At 37.0% G+C, this 15,860-nt stretch overlaps 2 protein-coding genes across 2 annotated transcripts; one reads left to right on the top strand and one right to left on the bottom strand.

Moving 5' to 3' along the window:
* The first annotated feature begins 1,740 nt into the window (after positions 1 to 1,740).
* Positions 1,741 to 10,115, top strand: LOC127971914 (cleavage stimulation factor subunit 2). Its single transcript, XM_052575242.1, has 14 exons — positions 1,741 to 1,914; positions 2,332 to 2,410; positions 2,499 to 2,668; positions 2,785 to 2,921; positions 3,743 to 3,862; positions 4,041 to 4,163; positions 4,759 to 4,861; positions 4,950 to 5,012; positions 7,219 to 7,360; positions 8,135 to 8,292; positions 8,608 to 8,732; positions 9,049 to 9,087; positions 9,386 to 9,524; positions 9,668 to 10,115. Exons 1-13 carry the CDS (start codon positions 1,836 to 1,838, stop codon positions 9,506 to 9,508), a joined length of 1,461 nt encoding a protein of 486 aa, XP_052431202.1. The 5' UTR covers positions 1,741 to 1,835; the 3' UTR covers positions 9,509 to 9,524; positions 9,668 to 10,115.
* nox1 (NADPH oxidase 1) lies at positions 9,882 to 14,984 on the bottom strand. The gene is made up of 13 exons (XM_052575241.1): positions 14,510 to 14,984; positions 14,286 to 14,381; positions 14,001 to 14,111; positions 13,830 to 13,914; positions 13,115 to 13,266; positions 12,349 to 12,530; positions 12,129 to 12,255; positions 11,954 to 12,046; positions 11,627 to 11,868; positions 11,189 to 11,351; positions 10,884 to 11,030; positions 10,660 to 10,784; positions 9,882 to 10,572 (listed from the first exon to the last, which is right to left on the bottom strand). Exons 1-13 carry the CDS (start codon positions 14,552 to 14,554, stop codon positions 10,446 to 10,448), a joined length of 1,695 nt encoding a protein of 564 aa, XP_052431201.1. The 5' UTR covers positions 14,555 to 14,984; the 3' UTR covers positions 9,882 to 10,445.
* Between the last annotated feature and the right edge of the window lie 876 nt (positions 14,985 to 15,860).

Genomic DNA, 15,860 nt, shown 5'->3' with positions numbered 1-15,860 from the left:
GGCTTTGGGGTATGTTTGGCCACACCCCTTTTTCTAAATTACCCCGTTACAGCTAACCAAATGACAAAATTCAACATTTTTTTAATAATTATTGATCTAGAGAGTCCACAGAATATTACTGCAGTGGTTTGGTTCCGATCGGGCAAAAATCCTAGGACTAGTTCGCAAAAGTAGGTTTTTAACATATTTGTGAATAACAATTGAACGATTTGATTGACAGCAATGGTTCTTGAGGCAAAGTTGTGCATTACGAGGAGATCTATCAAATGATATGCATATTGTGTTGATATGTGAAACACCACGTGATTACAGAGCAATAAAACTCGTTAGCGCCAACTAGTGGCCGATTTCTTTCAAAATTCTTACAGACCTTAAGGTTCATGAGTCGAACGTACCCAGCGAGGTTCGTTCCGATCAACATCCGTTAACCCTTTCAAATAGGTGCTTAAATTTGTTTGGCCAATGGCGGCCATGTTTTTTGAGATATGCAAATGTCCTCATAGGTACTTGTGCCCCTTCAGACCAAGACACTGCATACCAATTTTCAAGTCGATCGAACCAACGGTTGCCTAGTTATAGCAATTTATGTGTTTTTTCTATCTTATAGCGCCCCCAAGTGGCAGAGATGCGCAATTTTTTTGATTTTACCAAAGATTGAGCTCATACATATGTGTACCGAGTTTGGTGAAGATATCTCATTCCGTTCAAGAGTTATAGTCAAAATAGCATTTGGCTAACGTTAGCATAGACGCTTTTTGGCGTACTTTTTCGCGTAAGAATTAAAATTTCAACTTTTTTTTGATAATTATTGATATTGAGTGACCAGGGAATATTTATGAAGTTGTTTGGTTCTGATTGGTTGAAAATCCTAGGACTAGTTCGCAAAAGTAGGTTTCGGATATAGCTCGATTTTGCGAGAAAACGGTGCGTCGTAGACCCCAAAAAGGCGCCGTGCACTTTTGTTCGGGCTAACCCAAGGATTGCAACAATGCCATGTTTTTGAGTCTACGGCTAACGGTATACGATTTACGGCCAAAAATGTCCAAAATTTTTGTTTTTTGCGCTGTAGCGCCCCCGTTAGGCCGATTGGGTCGAGACTCAGTATCTGACAAGAAGGCCGGACTACTACAATCTGACCAAATTTCAGCTTTCTAGCCCTTACGGTTTAGGCTGCACGATCAGTTTGAGTGGAGAATAATAATAATAATAATAATAATAATAATAATAATAATAATAATAAAAATCCTAACAATTACAATAGGGTTTCAGCACTGCGTGCTTGAACCCCTAAAAATCCTAACAAATACAATAGGGTTTCAGCACTGCGTGCTTGAACCCCTAATAAATGTGACTTGACTTGACTATTCTCAGGAAGAAGAAAAATTGTGGATTATTGAAATAATGTCAATCTTGGCTAAAGCCCAACCAGGCAGTATATTGACAATATTAAATATTATATTAATAAAAAATATTTTGAGCTTAGTATTTTATTTGAATTATTAATATGTTTAATTATATTATTATTTTATCAATTATATTCGATATTTATTTTATTCACTATGCATTTTTTAATTCTCTTTTTGAGGGGGGGGGTTCTTTTGACTTGTTCGTTGTTTGTGATGCTATATAATATTGTTGTGCGCTGAATAATTATATTTATAATATTTCTGACAGCGAGATACTTTAACAATGCGGGCTGGCTTCTTATGACTCTTATTTTGAAATATGAACGTACAGGTTGTGTAGCGCCATCTTTATTTTTACCACACGGTCTCTGGCTTCTCATCGGTCTGTGCTGGTCATTTATTGTGTTAGCTGTAATTTTTCACTGAATTATGGCGAATTTAGCAATTGCTGCGGCAGCTGCAGCTGCCAGAGACCCGGCCGTGGACCGCTCGTTACGCTCGGTTTTCGGTATGTATGAAGAGACTGGGTTAGTTTGTTTCTTACGTTTACTATTCATAAGTTTCATTAGCTGCTAAGCTAAACCTCACCCACCTACAGTTAGTGGCAACTAAAACTCTGGAATAAGATTAAATTACGTAACACATTATTTTACAGTATATATTTGCTAGACTTTTCTAGAAATCGTATTATTTGCACATTTTACACACATGCTCACGTATTCACGATTACAAAGGTGAAAACTACTGCAGATATGTTTGGACTGATGCAGTGTTGTCAGCTGTGTTTATACAGTCTATGGTTGTAACGTTAAGTGATAAGAAGTAGCATATCACCAATAAAACAACGTGTTGAGCTTCAAAACAAAAGCTGCTACAGTAAACCAATTTTCAACATGGTCCCTTATTGTTTGTGTTTTGGTAACAGTGGGAAACATCCCATATGAGGCCACAGAGGAGCAGCTGAAAGACATCTTCTCAGAGGTTGGACTTGTCGTCAGTTTTAGGTATGCGCAATAATGCTTGAAATGGCATGCTTTGGTCACTTTAGAGGAAGCCTGGTGTTTATAATGAAAAATAAATAACTTCTTGCAGGTTGGTGTATGATAGAGAAACGGGTAAGCCAAAGGGATATGGCTTTTGTGAGTACCAGGATCAGGAGACAGCGCTCAGTGCCATGCGTAACCTGAATGGCAGAGAGTTCAGTGGCAGAGCCCTCCGCGTCGATAACGCTGCTAGTGAAAAAAATAAAGAGGAGCTCAAAAGTAAGTTTGAGTTTTAAAGTGTAATATTCTATACTAAGGCGGTTTTAATTTATGATTTTTAAATTTTGCACACTAAAAATGGCAATTTTGTTTGACCTGCATGCTTGTTTCCGCAGGTTTGGGGACTGGAGCTCCAGTTATTGAGTCCCCTTATGGAGACAGCTGCTTACCAGAAGAAGCCCCAGAGTCCATTAGCAGGGCAGTAGCCAGTCTGCCTCCAGAGCAGATGTTTGAGCTAATGAAACAGATGAAGGTGAGTGTAGGAAAGTGGCCTTTAAATTGAAGACTGAAGTTTTAAACTTAAGCAAGTTACTTAAAAGTATTAGTTCACCAAAATAATAATAATGCTTTACCTACCCTCACCTTGTTCCAGATTTGTTATACTTTTGTTCAGTTTTGAAATGCTTATATTTTTTCCATGAAACCTAAGGAAACTGTTGTATTCCTCTATTGACAGTCCATTCATTCAAAACTTTGAAGTTGCAAAACACATTTGTAGAAGACAAACCGTTTGTATCTGTGTAGGTTAATGGTTATATGTTTTCATTAAAAATGCGATGTTTTTAATTTGATGTCTTTTTTAACTTTTGAAAGTTGTGGACTTTCATCAGTGCCACAGAAATCTCTCTGATTTTGCTACAAATATATATATTTAGAAGATAAACAAAAGTGATAGCAATGTGAAATGACGTGATGGAGAGTAAATGGTGACAGAATTTCTATTTTGGGGCAGTTTATTCCTTTAATTGCTAGTAATCTTATTGTTTCCAATAATTAGATTTGAGAATTTTCAAAAGTCAATTGAGTACATACTTTGATATTTAAATCATTGCTTTACTGTACAAACTTTTTCCCTGTCTTAAAAAAAAAGTTTGTCATTACTGCTGCCAACCAGCTGCTGTAACACTCGTACAGCAGTTTATAGTGCTGTTGTAAATGCAGAAGATTTTTGAAGTGCTTCCACTTTCGAATGCAAAATATTTTTGCAAAAAGTATCATTAATTGTTTATTCGAAGCCTTACAAATCTTAAAAATGTGGTTGTTAGATTTATCGTCCTGTTCTTGTTTGTACAGCTATGTGTGCAAAACAGTCCCCAGGAGGCCAGGAACATGCTCCTGCAGAACCCTCAGCTCGCTTATGCCCTGCTGCAGGCTCAGGTGGTCATGAGGATTGTGGACCCTGAAATCGCTCTGGTAAGATCATGCAAAAAAAGTCTTGGTACATGAGTGGAAAACACTGAGAGCATCCTATTAACTTCCTTAAGCATTTTTGAAAATAACAAGGATTCTGACCGTAGTTTTTATCCATTTCTGGATGTGTGGCATTTTAAGCCATATAAAGATCAAGAGAAAAATCAACTGTTATTCTCAGAAAATGCTCCACCGTCCAGCTGTGGTTCAGCCCATAAACCCAAGTGCTCAACCCGGAGCGGTACCAGTACCTAACCAGAACCTCCCTCAGCCCAATGTGCCTGTCTCTCAGCCTCAGCCAATGGTCAGTATTACAGCTTTTATCCTGAACGCTTGTAGCATGAGGTGCATTAAATAGTAATACTTGTTTGTTTTAATACACAACTGTTCTAAAGCTTTCCGGTTTTTTGAAAGAAGTCTCGTATTCTAACCAAGCTTTCATTTATTTGATGAAAAATACATTAAAACACTAATGTAAAATATTATTACATTTAGAAACTTTTTGTTTTAATATTTAAGATGTAATTTATTCATGTGAATTTTCAGCATCACCCTCATGTCATTCCAGACCTGTATGAGTTGCTTGTGAAATGAAAATGAAAGCAACTCATACAGATTTGGAATGACATGACGGTGAGTAATGATGACATAATTTTCATTTTCATTCACTATCCCTTTAACTATCTTTTTAATCACTTCAATGCATCATTACAAATAAGTATTAATTTCTTTGAAAATAAAAATTGATTGGTAGGATGGTTTAGCCTTTTGTGCTTTTATTACATTGACAATCTTTCACAGACTGTGTCTTTTGTCTCAGATGGGTTCCTGCACAGTCAAGCCGTTCTCCTCATTCATGTTGCTAACAAATAATCTTCTGTTGATGTTCTGACTCACAGCAGGGCATGCATGTGAATGGAGCCCCTCAGATGATGCAGCCTCCACAGATGGGAGGCGGAGTACCCGGGCCGATGGCAGGACAGGGACCCATGGGACCAGCTGGTAATCTTGGTTTTCCTAGGATTACTTTGGTGCTTACATACGTGTGTGCATTGTTATAGCGGTTTACCTTTGGTCTCTCCTTTTACAGCTGGGATGCAACCTCAGATAGGGATCCCTCCAGGAGGCCCTGTGCCCATGGATAGAGGACCAGGTATTCATTTTAGTATATCTTTGTATATGATTATACACTTGATATTGCTGTGACTGTTGTTTGTATTTTATAATATACATTTGTTTCTCATTACAAGCATTTAGTATCAGTATTTAGATGTAGTATTGTTGTGAGATCACCATATGATTTCTGTCCACAAGTGAGCAGTATTGGCCAACAAGTCTGCTGTGCTAACATAGGCTTTTATCTTGTGGTTTCATTTTCATTCACATCTCGAGGTGCTTTTTTTTTTTTTGCAATTTCCCAAAGATTTGGTTTTGTCAGTATTGTTGTGCCAAGATACTCAACTATAAAAATTTAGATGGCATATAGTTCTATATAAACGACAATTTTTGTTTTCACTTTTGTGAAACTACTGATAAAAAGTTTGTGTGTATATATATATATATATATATATATATATATATATAAAATTGAAACTTTAAATAATCACACACACCTTCAGCAAAAATGCGTTAAAGTGAAAGTAGAAGAATCTTGAATAAAATATATATATATTAGTGCTGTCAATCCAAAATAAGTTATTTACATAATGTTTATGTACTGTGTATATTTATTATGTATATATAAATACACATTTCAGAATAATATGCTATATTTACATATTAAATATATTTGTATGTACTAAATGTTTTATGAATATAAATGTATACATGTAAATATTTTCAAAATATATACTATATTTGTGTGTCTTTTTATATATAAATAATAAACACCGTACACTCACATATGTTATGTAGACAAAAACCTATTTTGGATGTGATTTAATCATTTGACAGCACAAGTATATATATATATATATACTATTAAGTAGCACTGTTTCCTACTGTGGTGGTAATAAGGGCTATTATTTGAGCACGTATTCAGCCTATTTTAATTTTATTTGAAGAATCATGTGATGTCGTAGTCTGGAGTAATGGCTGCTGAAAGCAGTTCACAATATTACTGTTTTTACTGTAATTTTTATCAAATGGATTTGAGCTTTGGTGAGCATAAGAGACTTTTTCAAAAATTTACAAAAATCTTGTGGACTTTTATAACTTCTATATAGTTTTATATATTAGTAAGTTGTGTTATTTAGGACACTTTGATTCCTAGATCGTTGTATCTGCATTAGCCAGTTAAAAACCTAGACTGACCACTCCTCTAACCCATGTCCATTAACATCAGTACAAGCATCCCTGGGTAATATCAGTAAGTGCTCCCTTGCGCTGTCTTAGTTCTCTCTCCTGTTCTCTTCACTTAATGCTGCCCCAGGAAACCTTCTGGACCCTTCTGTGGGAGCAGCTGGGCAGGCTGCTATCGAGCGGTCTCAAGGTATCATGGGTTTAACCCTGGTCTGCTCAGAACAGGCCTGTCAGTAGTCTCACCCTTTCATTGTTTTGCCCCTACATGCACCTTTTTGTAGTGTCCTTCTTATCTCTTCCTACCCTTAATCATCGCTCTTGAGCCATTTGACAGCAGTTCATGGAACTTCAGTCCTCGTCAAAGAGAGCGTGTGCAAAATACCATGTAGACTTTTAGGAAGAAGAGTGAAACTGTTCAAACACTTTTAAGTAAAAAATATTTTAAAAGGCACAGTTGTCAGCACTTATTGCTGATTATCACATGGCCGTGAATGGTGTTTGAATAAAGGTGTGTTCTGCTGCATTGTGTCGCTGAAACAAAAGTGCTTGAGGAGTGAAGACAACACATTGTAAACAGTTTTAACCTTTTATCGTGTAACATTTCCAAAACCTGAACAATGAAGTCTTGTTTCCTAATGGAATGTGCCATTCGGGCAGAATAGAGCTGAGTATTGATGAGTTTCACTTTGTAAAGATGTTGAAATCCTCTTTTCTTTTCTTTTTTTAATCAATGTCACTGTGACAGGTGAAACAATATCCTTTTGTTCGTGAAGTGGAACCTTTTTGTTTCCTTTAGTCTAATTTCCTTGACACTTCAGGAATGGTCTTGGTGTATCGTAACGGTGTCATACCTGCGAAACATGCTTGACAATACAACATCATTATTCGTGTTCCTTAAAAGGACATGTCCAAGTTTTGAAATGTTTGTTATTCACTTGGACTAGATTCTTTCATCATTTTGATTCTATAGCCAATTATTTTTTTTTTTACCTTATCAAAGTGTCAATATGTGCACATTTTTCAAAATAATTTCATATAAATGTTCTTTCTTTTCGCAGTGCCGATAGTAGACCCACGTGCCCCAATGCGAGGAGCCCCTCAAGGCCCTCCAGGGATCCCACCCAGAGGCTTGCTTGGCGATGGTCCGAATGACCCACGAGGTGGATCATTGGTCAATGTTAGTGGAGAAATGGAGCCGGGGTAATGTATACTAACTTTGTTGCAGTGACATTTAGATGATCACAGCAGCTTATCGAAAAGTATTCATAATGGTCTCATTAGTATTGTCAGAAAGCTTACATTGACTAATCATTTCCTTTATGCAATTGTGATTAAACCTGTAAAGAAGTCAAACTTTAGACAAAATGTATTTTTACTGGTCAAAATATATATATTTTTAAATGGTTGGTAATTTCTTTCAAATGTTTTTGAAAGTAGTCTCGTCACCAATTCTGCATCAAAGATAAAATGAAACTGTAATATGGTGAAATGGTACAATATAAAAATTGTATATAATTATTTTACATTTTAAAATGTCCTTTATTCCTGTGAAGACAACACCGTATTTTCAGCAGCCATTACTCCTGTTTTCATTGTCACATAATCCTTCATTAATCATTTTAATATGATGATTTAGTGTCCAAGCCTTTATTATTATTATTATTATCAATGTTGAAAAAGTTGTTCTGCTTAAATATTTTTGAGGAAATTTATACATTTTATTTTTAGGATTCTTTGATAAAATATATTGTACAGTATTTATTTGAAATAGAAATCTTTTGTAGCATTATACATGTTTTAGTGTGAATTTTGATAAATTTAATTCATCCTTGCTGAATGAAAGAAAAAATGTCTTACGGAGTCCAAACGTTTGAACGGTATTGTACATTACCATTGATGTTGATCACCATTGATTTGTTTCTTGTTTTTAGTTCAGAACAAAAGCTTTTTATTTCTGTTGTTGTTCACTTACAGGCATGGTTACATCGGAGGCCCTCCACAGCATCAGGGGCCGCCCATGCATATGGCGCCCCCAGACATGCGTGGCCCTCATGACATGAGAGGAGGACCCATGATGGGAGAACCTAGAGGTCCTATGATGGAGCAGCGTGGTCCACCCATGGAGGCAAGAGGTAGTTAAAAACGTGGTTTCACTTTATTTGTTGATTTGGCTTGGATGTCTGTATGGACCCTTTCACAGACTGTGATAATGTGTTTCAGTGTCAGTTGAATCATAAATCAAATGAATTAATCAAAAATCCTGCAACACTCTTTTTATTTTTTTTTTATATTTTCATTTTTCAAAAAGTAGCCTCCAGTTCACTGAAATAGAAGTTTAATGCAACTACGATGACGTCTGAGAAACTCCGAAATGTGTAAAGGGTACAATACTGGTTTAACTCTTTTCTGAAGTAATTCTTAGATTTCAAACATTTATCTTCCTCGAGGTCGTGATCCAAGAGCTGTTGATGCTCGGGTTCCGATATCTGGCCAGAGGGTTCCTGTGGCTGGTGGAATGCAGGGTCCCCCTCCCCACGGCATGGGACAAAGTGCACCTCCAGCAGCGAGACCAGTAAGATTCCCAGACCCCTGTCATTTTGTTTTTTTGGCTTTTCAAACGTTTTAATGTCTAGGACTCCCAGATTTGATCATCCCGTTGTAAATTGAACCCATTTCTGAAATACAAATATGAAGGCAGCTATCTATTTTCAGTTATAAGCTTTTTATTTACTTTGTCTTTAGGACACTAAGATAATATAAGAGAACATTTCTCCCAATTTTCCATGGCCCCCTCTAGCAGCCACGTTTAAACAGCCCTATGTCAGAAAACACTATGCAGTATTTAATTGAAATGTTTACTTCTTTTAATCCCAATTGTCTTTTAACAGGGTCCTACATCAGATGCGTCATCACAAGACCACGAGAAAGTGAGTGTCGTCTTTTCCCTACACACTTTTGGATGACGCGTCATCCTTTGTTTTCACTGAAACATTACGTCTCAACGTTTACTAAAAAGTCATTGTAACCATATATTGTTAAAAGACATTTCAGATTTGCATTGCTCCGTTCGGTTCAGTGACCAGATTTTCCAGAATTACTAGTTAACTTGTTGACATGTTGATTAAAATGTTGACGGGTTTATCACGCTTCATTTTGAATCTTTCGTGATGCAACATTACGTCTGTCTCAGATAATGATCTATATGCTGTGTTTCCACATTCCCAGGCTGCCTTGATAATGCAGGTCCTGCAGCTGACCCCAGAACAGATCGCCATGCTGCCACCAGAACAGAGACAGAGTATCCTGATACTGAAGGAGCAGATTCAGAAGACAGCAGGTGCACCCTGAAGACTTAACATGTGAAGTGAGTTCTTTTCTTTGCAACCATCCTAAAACAAGCCTATTACGATAATTAAAGGGTCTGTGACAAAGCAGAACATGGGCTTTCTTAAGTAACAGCAATTCATTTGGGTTCATTTAAGTCTGAAAATCTGACTCTTATTGCAGGAACATACACATCTCTGATCAGACAACTATCCTCTGGCTACTTTTGTATCTGTCTGCAGAACATCCACATCTGTAAATTTGTCGTTGTTTTTGTTTTATAGTGGTATTTTTTTTTTATTTCAAGTGAGATCAGTTGTATATGAATAGTAGTAGTTCACAATTTAATGCTCATGAAAAAAATAAACGATTGGGTTTTGAAATAAACAACTGCAAATGTTTTCAATGCAGAAATTAATTCCTGCCTTCATAATTTATTTATAAATACAGTTTAGTAAAGACATGATATATAATGTACAGTATTAACAATTTATATCTTGGATTATAAAGTTGGTTTGATTGTTTAAAGGTTACAAAACCATGACTAACCATATGTGACACGTTAGATCAGATAATATGTGTCTTTTAAAGAATATCTTTTCCTTTTAAAATAAATAAATTCTGAAATCTATTTCAGTAACTCCTTGCCATGCTAATTTTAGAGTCGTGCAGTTGTTTACATAAGGAAGCACTTATAAAAATACAATACGTTCTTGTGTATGTCTGATTTCCTTGATTCTTGGTGATTCATTTCTAACAAGGAACTTGGAAAGCCCAAAAAATACAATAAGTGGACTTTTGATACCGACTTCCAGCAATTCGTTCACTTTCCAGGAAGAAGGTTGTCTTTTTTTCTCACTGTCGAAACGTTTGAGGAATGGCAAAACATGATACCGCTGAAGTGCACAATCCCTAGTGCACAGACCCTTCAAGATAATTAGGTTTCCTGTGAAAATTTTCCTCAGAAGTTCTCTTTGTTGAAGTAAAACTTGGTTTTCCGTGGATCCACGTCCGAGTATTTCACACATTTCTTCTCCAAGTCCTTCCCTAAGGCTTGTGGGCCGCACAAGAAAGTTCCAACCACAGACCTGTGCATATTTAAAGTTTAGTGTTGGGCTGATTTTGAGTGTCACATGTGGGAATCGATAACATCATGAAAAGTTTTTGAAACTTACGATGGGTTCTCTTGCTTAACTTGTTCAAATTCCTTATCCCAGTTTGGTCGGCCATAACTAGTCTTTTGTTTTAGACCAGTGATGATATCTGTATCTTTATCGAAATGCACCATTGCATGGTTTACCTGTAAATGCAAGATTAGAGGTTCGGTGATTAATGCATTCCTCAAATTTCAGATTGGGTCAACCTGATATTCATATCACAGAGGGCTTGTTGCACGTACATGACTCTGGTCCCATCCAGTGAGGTAGAGTTTATATGTGAGAAAGTCCCTCATTCCTCGTTCCTCCATTTCTCTCTCAAGGACCTGTAGGAGATCTGCAAACCACTCAAAGGCGTATGTCTCTCTACACAGCCAGTAGAAGTAAATCTAAACACAAAAATCAGAAACTTGAGTTTCAAGGAATCCTGAACTTTGTTATTTAGAACACGAAGGCAACCTTTGTAATATCAAAGTAACTACAAGCAAAAGTGATTGTGCTTGACCTTTGCACCTAACTTCCTTGTTTTTGTCCAACATGATCTTACCCTCTTTGTCCGTAGTTTGGGATCAGAGTCTTTAAACTTGTACCAGATGGACTTCAGGATAGAGGCAAATGGGGTCACTCCAATTCCAGCACCCACCAACATGCTGACCTCGTAATCAAATACATCCTCACTCGCGGTTCCAAACGGGCCATCCACCGCCATCCTGAAACAAAAAAATATATATATATTTTCATGATATATTACCGCTCTTCTGTGTAATTTTCCATATTTTAAAGACTATTACTATTTTTGCAGCAATGCCATAAAATAAAAATGTTGGGTTCCCAAAGAACTTTAAGTGCCAAATAAAGAACCTTCATTTCACTGGAAGGTTCTTTGGAAACCCCAATAGTTTTATAGCTCTATGAAACAACTCTGAAAAACTCCTTTTGGAACCTTTGTTTTTAGAGAATAAGTAAAATGGCAAGAAGTACATACTTGGGCCCTTGACCACCCTCTGGTAGGTTTTCGACCATCTTGATGAGATTTTCAGTCCAGTCTCCGACTGAGCGGATGTGTACACTAAAGAAGTCCTCTTCCGGGGCTGATGTCATGGTAAACGGATGCCACTCAAGCTGAGAGATGGCTGGACAATTGAGGAACACATACTGACCGACTGCCATCTTGAATCCAGGCTTCACCAGCTGTAGTTCCAACACCTTGGATGGGCGGATTACAATCTAAAATGCAAGAATGGAAACAGTTTGTCACTACAGAACAACTGTACTGGGGTTCAGATGAGCAATGTAGTCCATGAAGACTCACCTTCCTATAACTGACAGGCTGCATGTAGCGAATAAAACGAAGCAGCCGCTCACATAGATAAATTATCATGGGTCCAATTACCCACATCCAGGTCTGCAACAGAGAATTCAGCCAATTGAAATCAGTAAGCACTCAATTAAATCTAGTGTGCAACTGTAAATGTGACAACTTTTACCTGAGGAAACCCTCCTGCAAACTGCGGAATTGGACATTCAGTAATGTTTCCCCATTTCTCTGGATGATCTTCGCAGAAGGAATTATTGTGAGGTGGATCAGTAACTTGCTGACTTCGCACAATACGTCTGGACAGAAGCAAAAACCATGTTTTAATTACTCTTAATAATTTACTACAAATCATTTTTTTTTATTGGGCTCACCCAGTTAATAGATCTTACCCTGCACCATGGAAAACTAAGCCAGCAAAGAAAATGATGAAAAGATGATGCGTGTACCAAAAGACCTCAAAATAGCTTCTGCGAATAACTTCCATTGATGAAGTGATCATGAGGATGAGGGCAAGAGTTATGACGACTCCTGTGAGACCCGCAATAGTGGTGAATACGAGAAGAGTCGGAGTCTGGAGTACAAGGAAACATGATTATAGCAGGCTTATCATAACACATAAGTAATACATTATGAATCTCAACTGTAAACCAACACTCAAAGTTGGTGGCAAGATTTTATGCTAGCCAGGGAAGCTTTTTTTTTTTTTTTATGAATTCTGTAAAAATAGTAATAATTTGAAATACTTCTACAAAAAAATGCTTTGTTTTAATATAAGAAAAAGTCATTTATTCCTGTGATGCAAAGCTGAATTTACTCCAGTCTTCAATGTCACATGATCCTTCAGAAATCATTCTAATATACTAATTAACAGCTGAAAATGGTTTTAACTGCTTAATATTTTTGTAGAAACACAATACTGTTTACAGGATTCTTTGAAGAATAGAAGGTTCAAAAGAACAGTATTTATCTGGAATACAAATCTTTTGTAAAAATTAATACGCGTTTTGATCAAGTTAATAGAACCTTGCAGAATAAAAGTATTAATTTAATGTAGCAACACTCGCTGATCCCAAACTTTTGAATTGTAGGGTGCACTTACAATCAAAATCATAGGAAAATGTGAAAATAAAAAACATGAAAAGTTCAGTGACTCACCGTAGAATTGGAGCGAACGGGATTTAGGTAAGTGGTGTTTAATTCAACGGAGTCATCAAGCATGGACAGTTTACTGGCGAGAGGCCCATATAGACCTTGGAAACTGTTTGTGTACCACTCCGCATTAAGCAAATGAGCGACAGTGTGAACCGCTGCATAACAGAAAGATTTAATATGGTCAAAATCGGATTTATGTAAGAACACTTACAACTTACAAAAATTCTAATGATGGTTTACTTGCAGATATGTTCTATAACTCTGAGGTCAATCCAGGAATGTTTAGCAAATCATAAATCAGAAAATTTCAGTTTTGTATGATTTATATATTCGTGCAGACGCCCTTGAGTACCTTCAGGTTGAAGATTCTTGCTCCAACCCATTTCTTTTTTAGCTTTTTCTTTTAGAATTATGCTTACTGGTTCTTACCAAATCAAAACTTGGTCAATGTTTATCCAGATTTGCCCAAGAGGAATAACAGTAATTGCAAGACTAGGGTTATCAGAGATAAAATACTCCACCCAAAGCTCAAACAGTGAATGAGTAAGTTTGCTTAAGTATCCCATTGCATCACGGCATGCAAGTGTGAATGTCCTCAATAGCTATCAGAGATATGAGCCCTTTCCTGTAAATTTTACTGTATCATCAAGTGTAAACCTGACCTACTTTGATATGCTCAACTATTTCCTGTTCAGTTTTCCAAAAACATGTTGTTTACCTGTCATAAGGGCAATCATGTAAGCAACCAACTTGTGGAAAGTCAGATTTTTGTCCAGCTGTTTCCTCATTGTGCGGCCACAGCACTGAAACATGGACAGGAAAGCAAATATATACAAAGGTTCACATTATACTCTCCCAGACACAGAGGTGTAAGTGTGCATCAACTCACTATAAAGGAGCCGCGGAGCAGAGACAGCAGGTTTCGACACACTGGCAACAGGATCAGCATGCAGTTGAAGTTGAGTACAGCGGCTGGAGCTCTGGCCCAAGGTAATGCAGACTGAAAGACACAGGATCACATTCACTTTCACTATATTTACTCTGCTTATCTCTCTTTTTACTACATACTAACTCTTGGTGTCATAATATAAAACAGCTCCTTTCCTTAGTGTCCTCTTTTTTTCTAAGACGATGCTTTGCAAAATGCTTACATGATTTTTATTTAATAACTTACCCCTAAAAGTTCACGAGTGTACTCAAATTGTGGTCCCTGGTCATAGAATAAGTAATAGTAGACAAACAGAAAGATGTTGATGCCCATCCACACCACCTACAAGTACAGAGACACATCAATATAGGAAAAATGGACAAATATGACTTATTTTAACTCAAGTTTTATAGCGAACTGTATGAGCTATTTGAATGAAAGCAAATAGATTGCAATAATATATATCTTACCAAGATGAAGGCGCTGAGCCCGTGATTGATAATCCAGTTACTCATCTTCTCTCTCTAGTGCTGCATAAATGAATGAACACTCCTCGCTGATGAGCGCTATATTTTTCACCTGTCCTGTTCGTGACCCGCCCTCTACAGTCATCATCAACCGGGAAATGGGTGGGAAATATGATTTTGTCGATGTTGCATGTCTGAAGAAATTCCTTCGAGGAAGTTGCCTTAACGAGTTTAATGAGTTCGCAAATAGCGCGTCTTTGTGTGTTTTCCTCGAAACTATTCCTTGAACAACATGGGCTTGGCCGTTTCGACAGTTATATAATTTGTCAACCAGTTTTCCCAGTTTAAGTATAATTGAGCCACTAAAAGCCATTAAGCTTTTTAACATTCATTTAAATTTAATGACAATTAAGCACACTCAAAAAAATAAATAATAATTTTTGAATAAAAAATATAATCAAAGCAGCAAGACAGGCCCTTATATATTTGACCGTTTTAATAATATATTAAAATGTGTATAGTAAAAAAAATAAAAGGAAAAAAAAAAACGGTGAAAAGTATTCACTCTAGATATGTAAATTATGTAGCTTTATCCTCCTGAGACCCGGAAAGAGATTAGGGGAAAAATATATTTTCATGTCATTACATTGTTTAAAGCATAAGAAAAAATTATACTTCATTCGAATGTTATTTTATGCTATGCCCCACATGGGTTGCTATGGAAGTCACTCATTTGGTACATTATTGTATGCAAGTTAAAAAGATATGATCCAGTGCACGTAGGATTTAAATATGCCAGTGTATATTGGCATTACTACACTGACATGCAGCAATGCAATGATGACTGTGCAAGTTAGCATACTTATGTGTAGGGTACACTGAAAAAAAGAAGTCTTGTTGACTTCACTTGATTTGAAATTCTAAGATGAAACACAGTTTTAAAGTTGTTTTACTGATTTTGAATCACTAAGACATGATTTTCAGGCAGTGAAATTGCATCTGAATTTGTGTAAAGTTTTAGACATTTTCATGAGTGAGTTCCAAAATCATTCGTTAAACCGAGGTCCTGACTCTCTGTGGTCATTAAAAATCCCGGGATGTCTTTCGAAAAGAGTAGAGGTGTGACTCCGACATCCTGGCTAGATTGATTCGCCCATTGGACTCCGACCACCATGGCCTCCTAACAATCGGATATATCTGCTGATTGGCTGTTTCACTCTGTCTCCTCTCCACCATAGACTCCACCAGTAAGCTGCTGGTGTGTGGTGGGTGTTCTGGCGCAATATGGCTGCCGTCGCATCATCCAGGTGGATGCTGCACACTGGTGGCGGATGCAGAGATACCCCCTGACAAC

Source organism: Carassius gibelio, chromosome B14 (genome assembly GCF_023724105.1).
Source record: "Carassius gibelio isolate Cgi1373 ecotype wild population from Czech Republic chromosome B14, carGib1.2-hapl.c, whole genome shotgun sequence".
Taxonomy (NCBI): Eukaryota; Metazoa; Chordata; class Actinopteri; order Cypriniformes; family Cyprinidae; genus Carassius; species Carassius gibelio.
Note: the sequence above shows the minus strand (reverse complement) of the source record. Positions and strands in the feature narration are given on the sequence as shown.

What these genes read in the sequence shown, in the direction of transcription:
- LOC127971914 (XM_052575242.1), top strand. Translation starts at nt 1,836, where the DNA reads ATGGCGAATTTAGCAATTGCTGCGGCAGCTGCAGCTGCCAGAGACCCG. An exon ending in AGCTAATGAAACAGATGAAG is followed by an intron (nt 2,922 to 3,742) that starts GTGAGTGTAGGA and finishes TTGTTTGTACAG; the next exon opens with CTATGTGTGCAAAACAGTCC. An exon ending in CACCTCCAGCAGCGAGACCA is followed by an intron (nt 8,733 to 9,048) that starts GTAAGATTCCCA and finishes GTCTTTTAACAG; the next exon opens with GGTCCTACATCAGATGCGTC.
- nox1 (XM_052575241.1), bottom strand. Translation starts at nt 14,554, where the DNA reads ATGAGTAACTGGATTATCAATCACGGGCTCAGCGCCTTCATCTTG. An exon ending in TTGCAGGAGGGTTTCCTCAG is followed by an intron (nt 12,047 to 12,128) that starts GTAAAAGTTGTC and finishes TCTCTGTTGCAG; the next exon opens with ACCTGGATGTGGGTAATTGG. An exon ending in GAGGGTGGTCAAGGGCCCAA is followed by an intron (nt 11,352 to 11,626) that starts GTATGTACTTCT and finishes TTTTTGTTTCAG; the next exon opens with GATGGCGGTGGATGGCCCGT.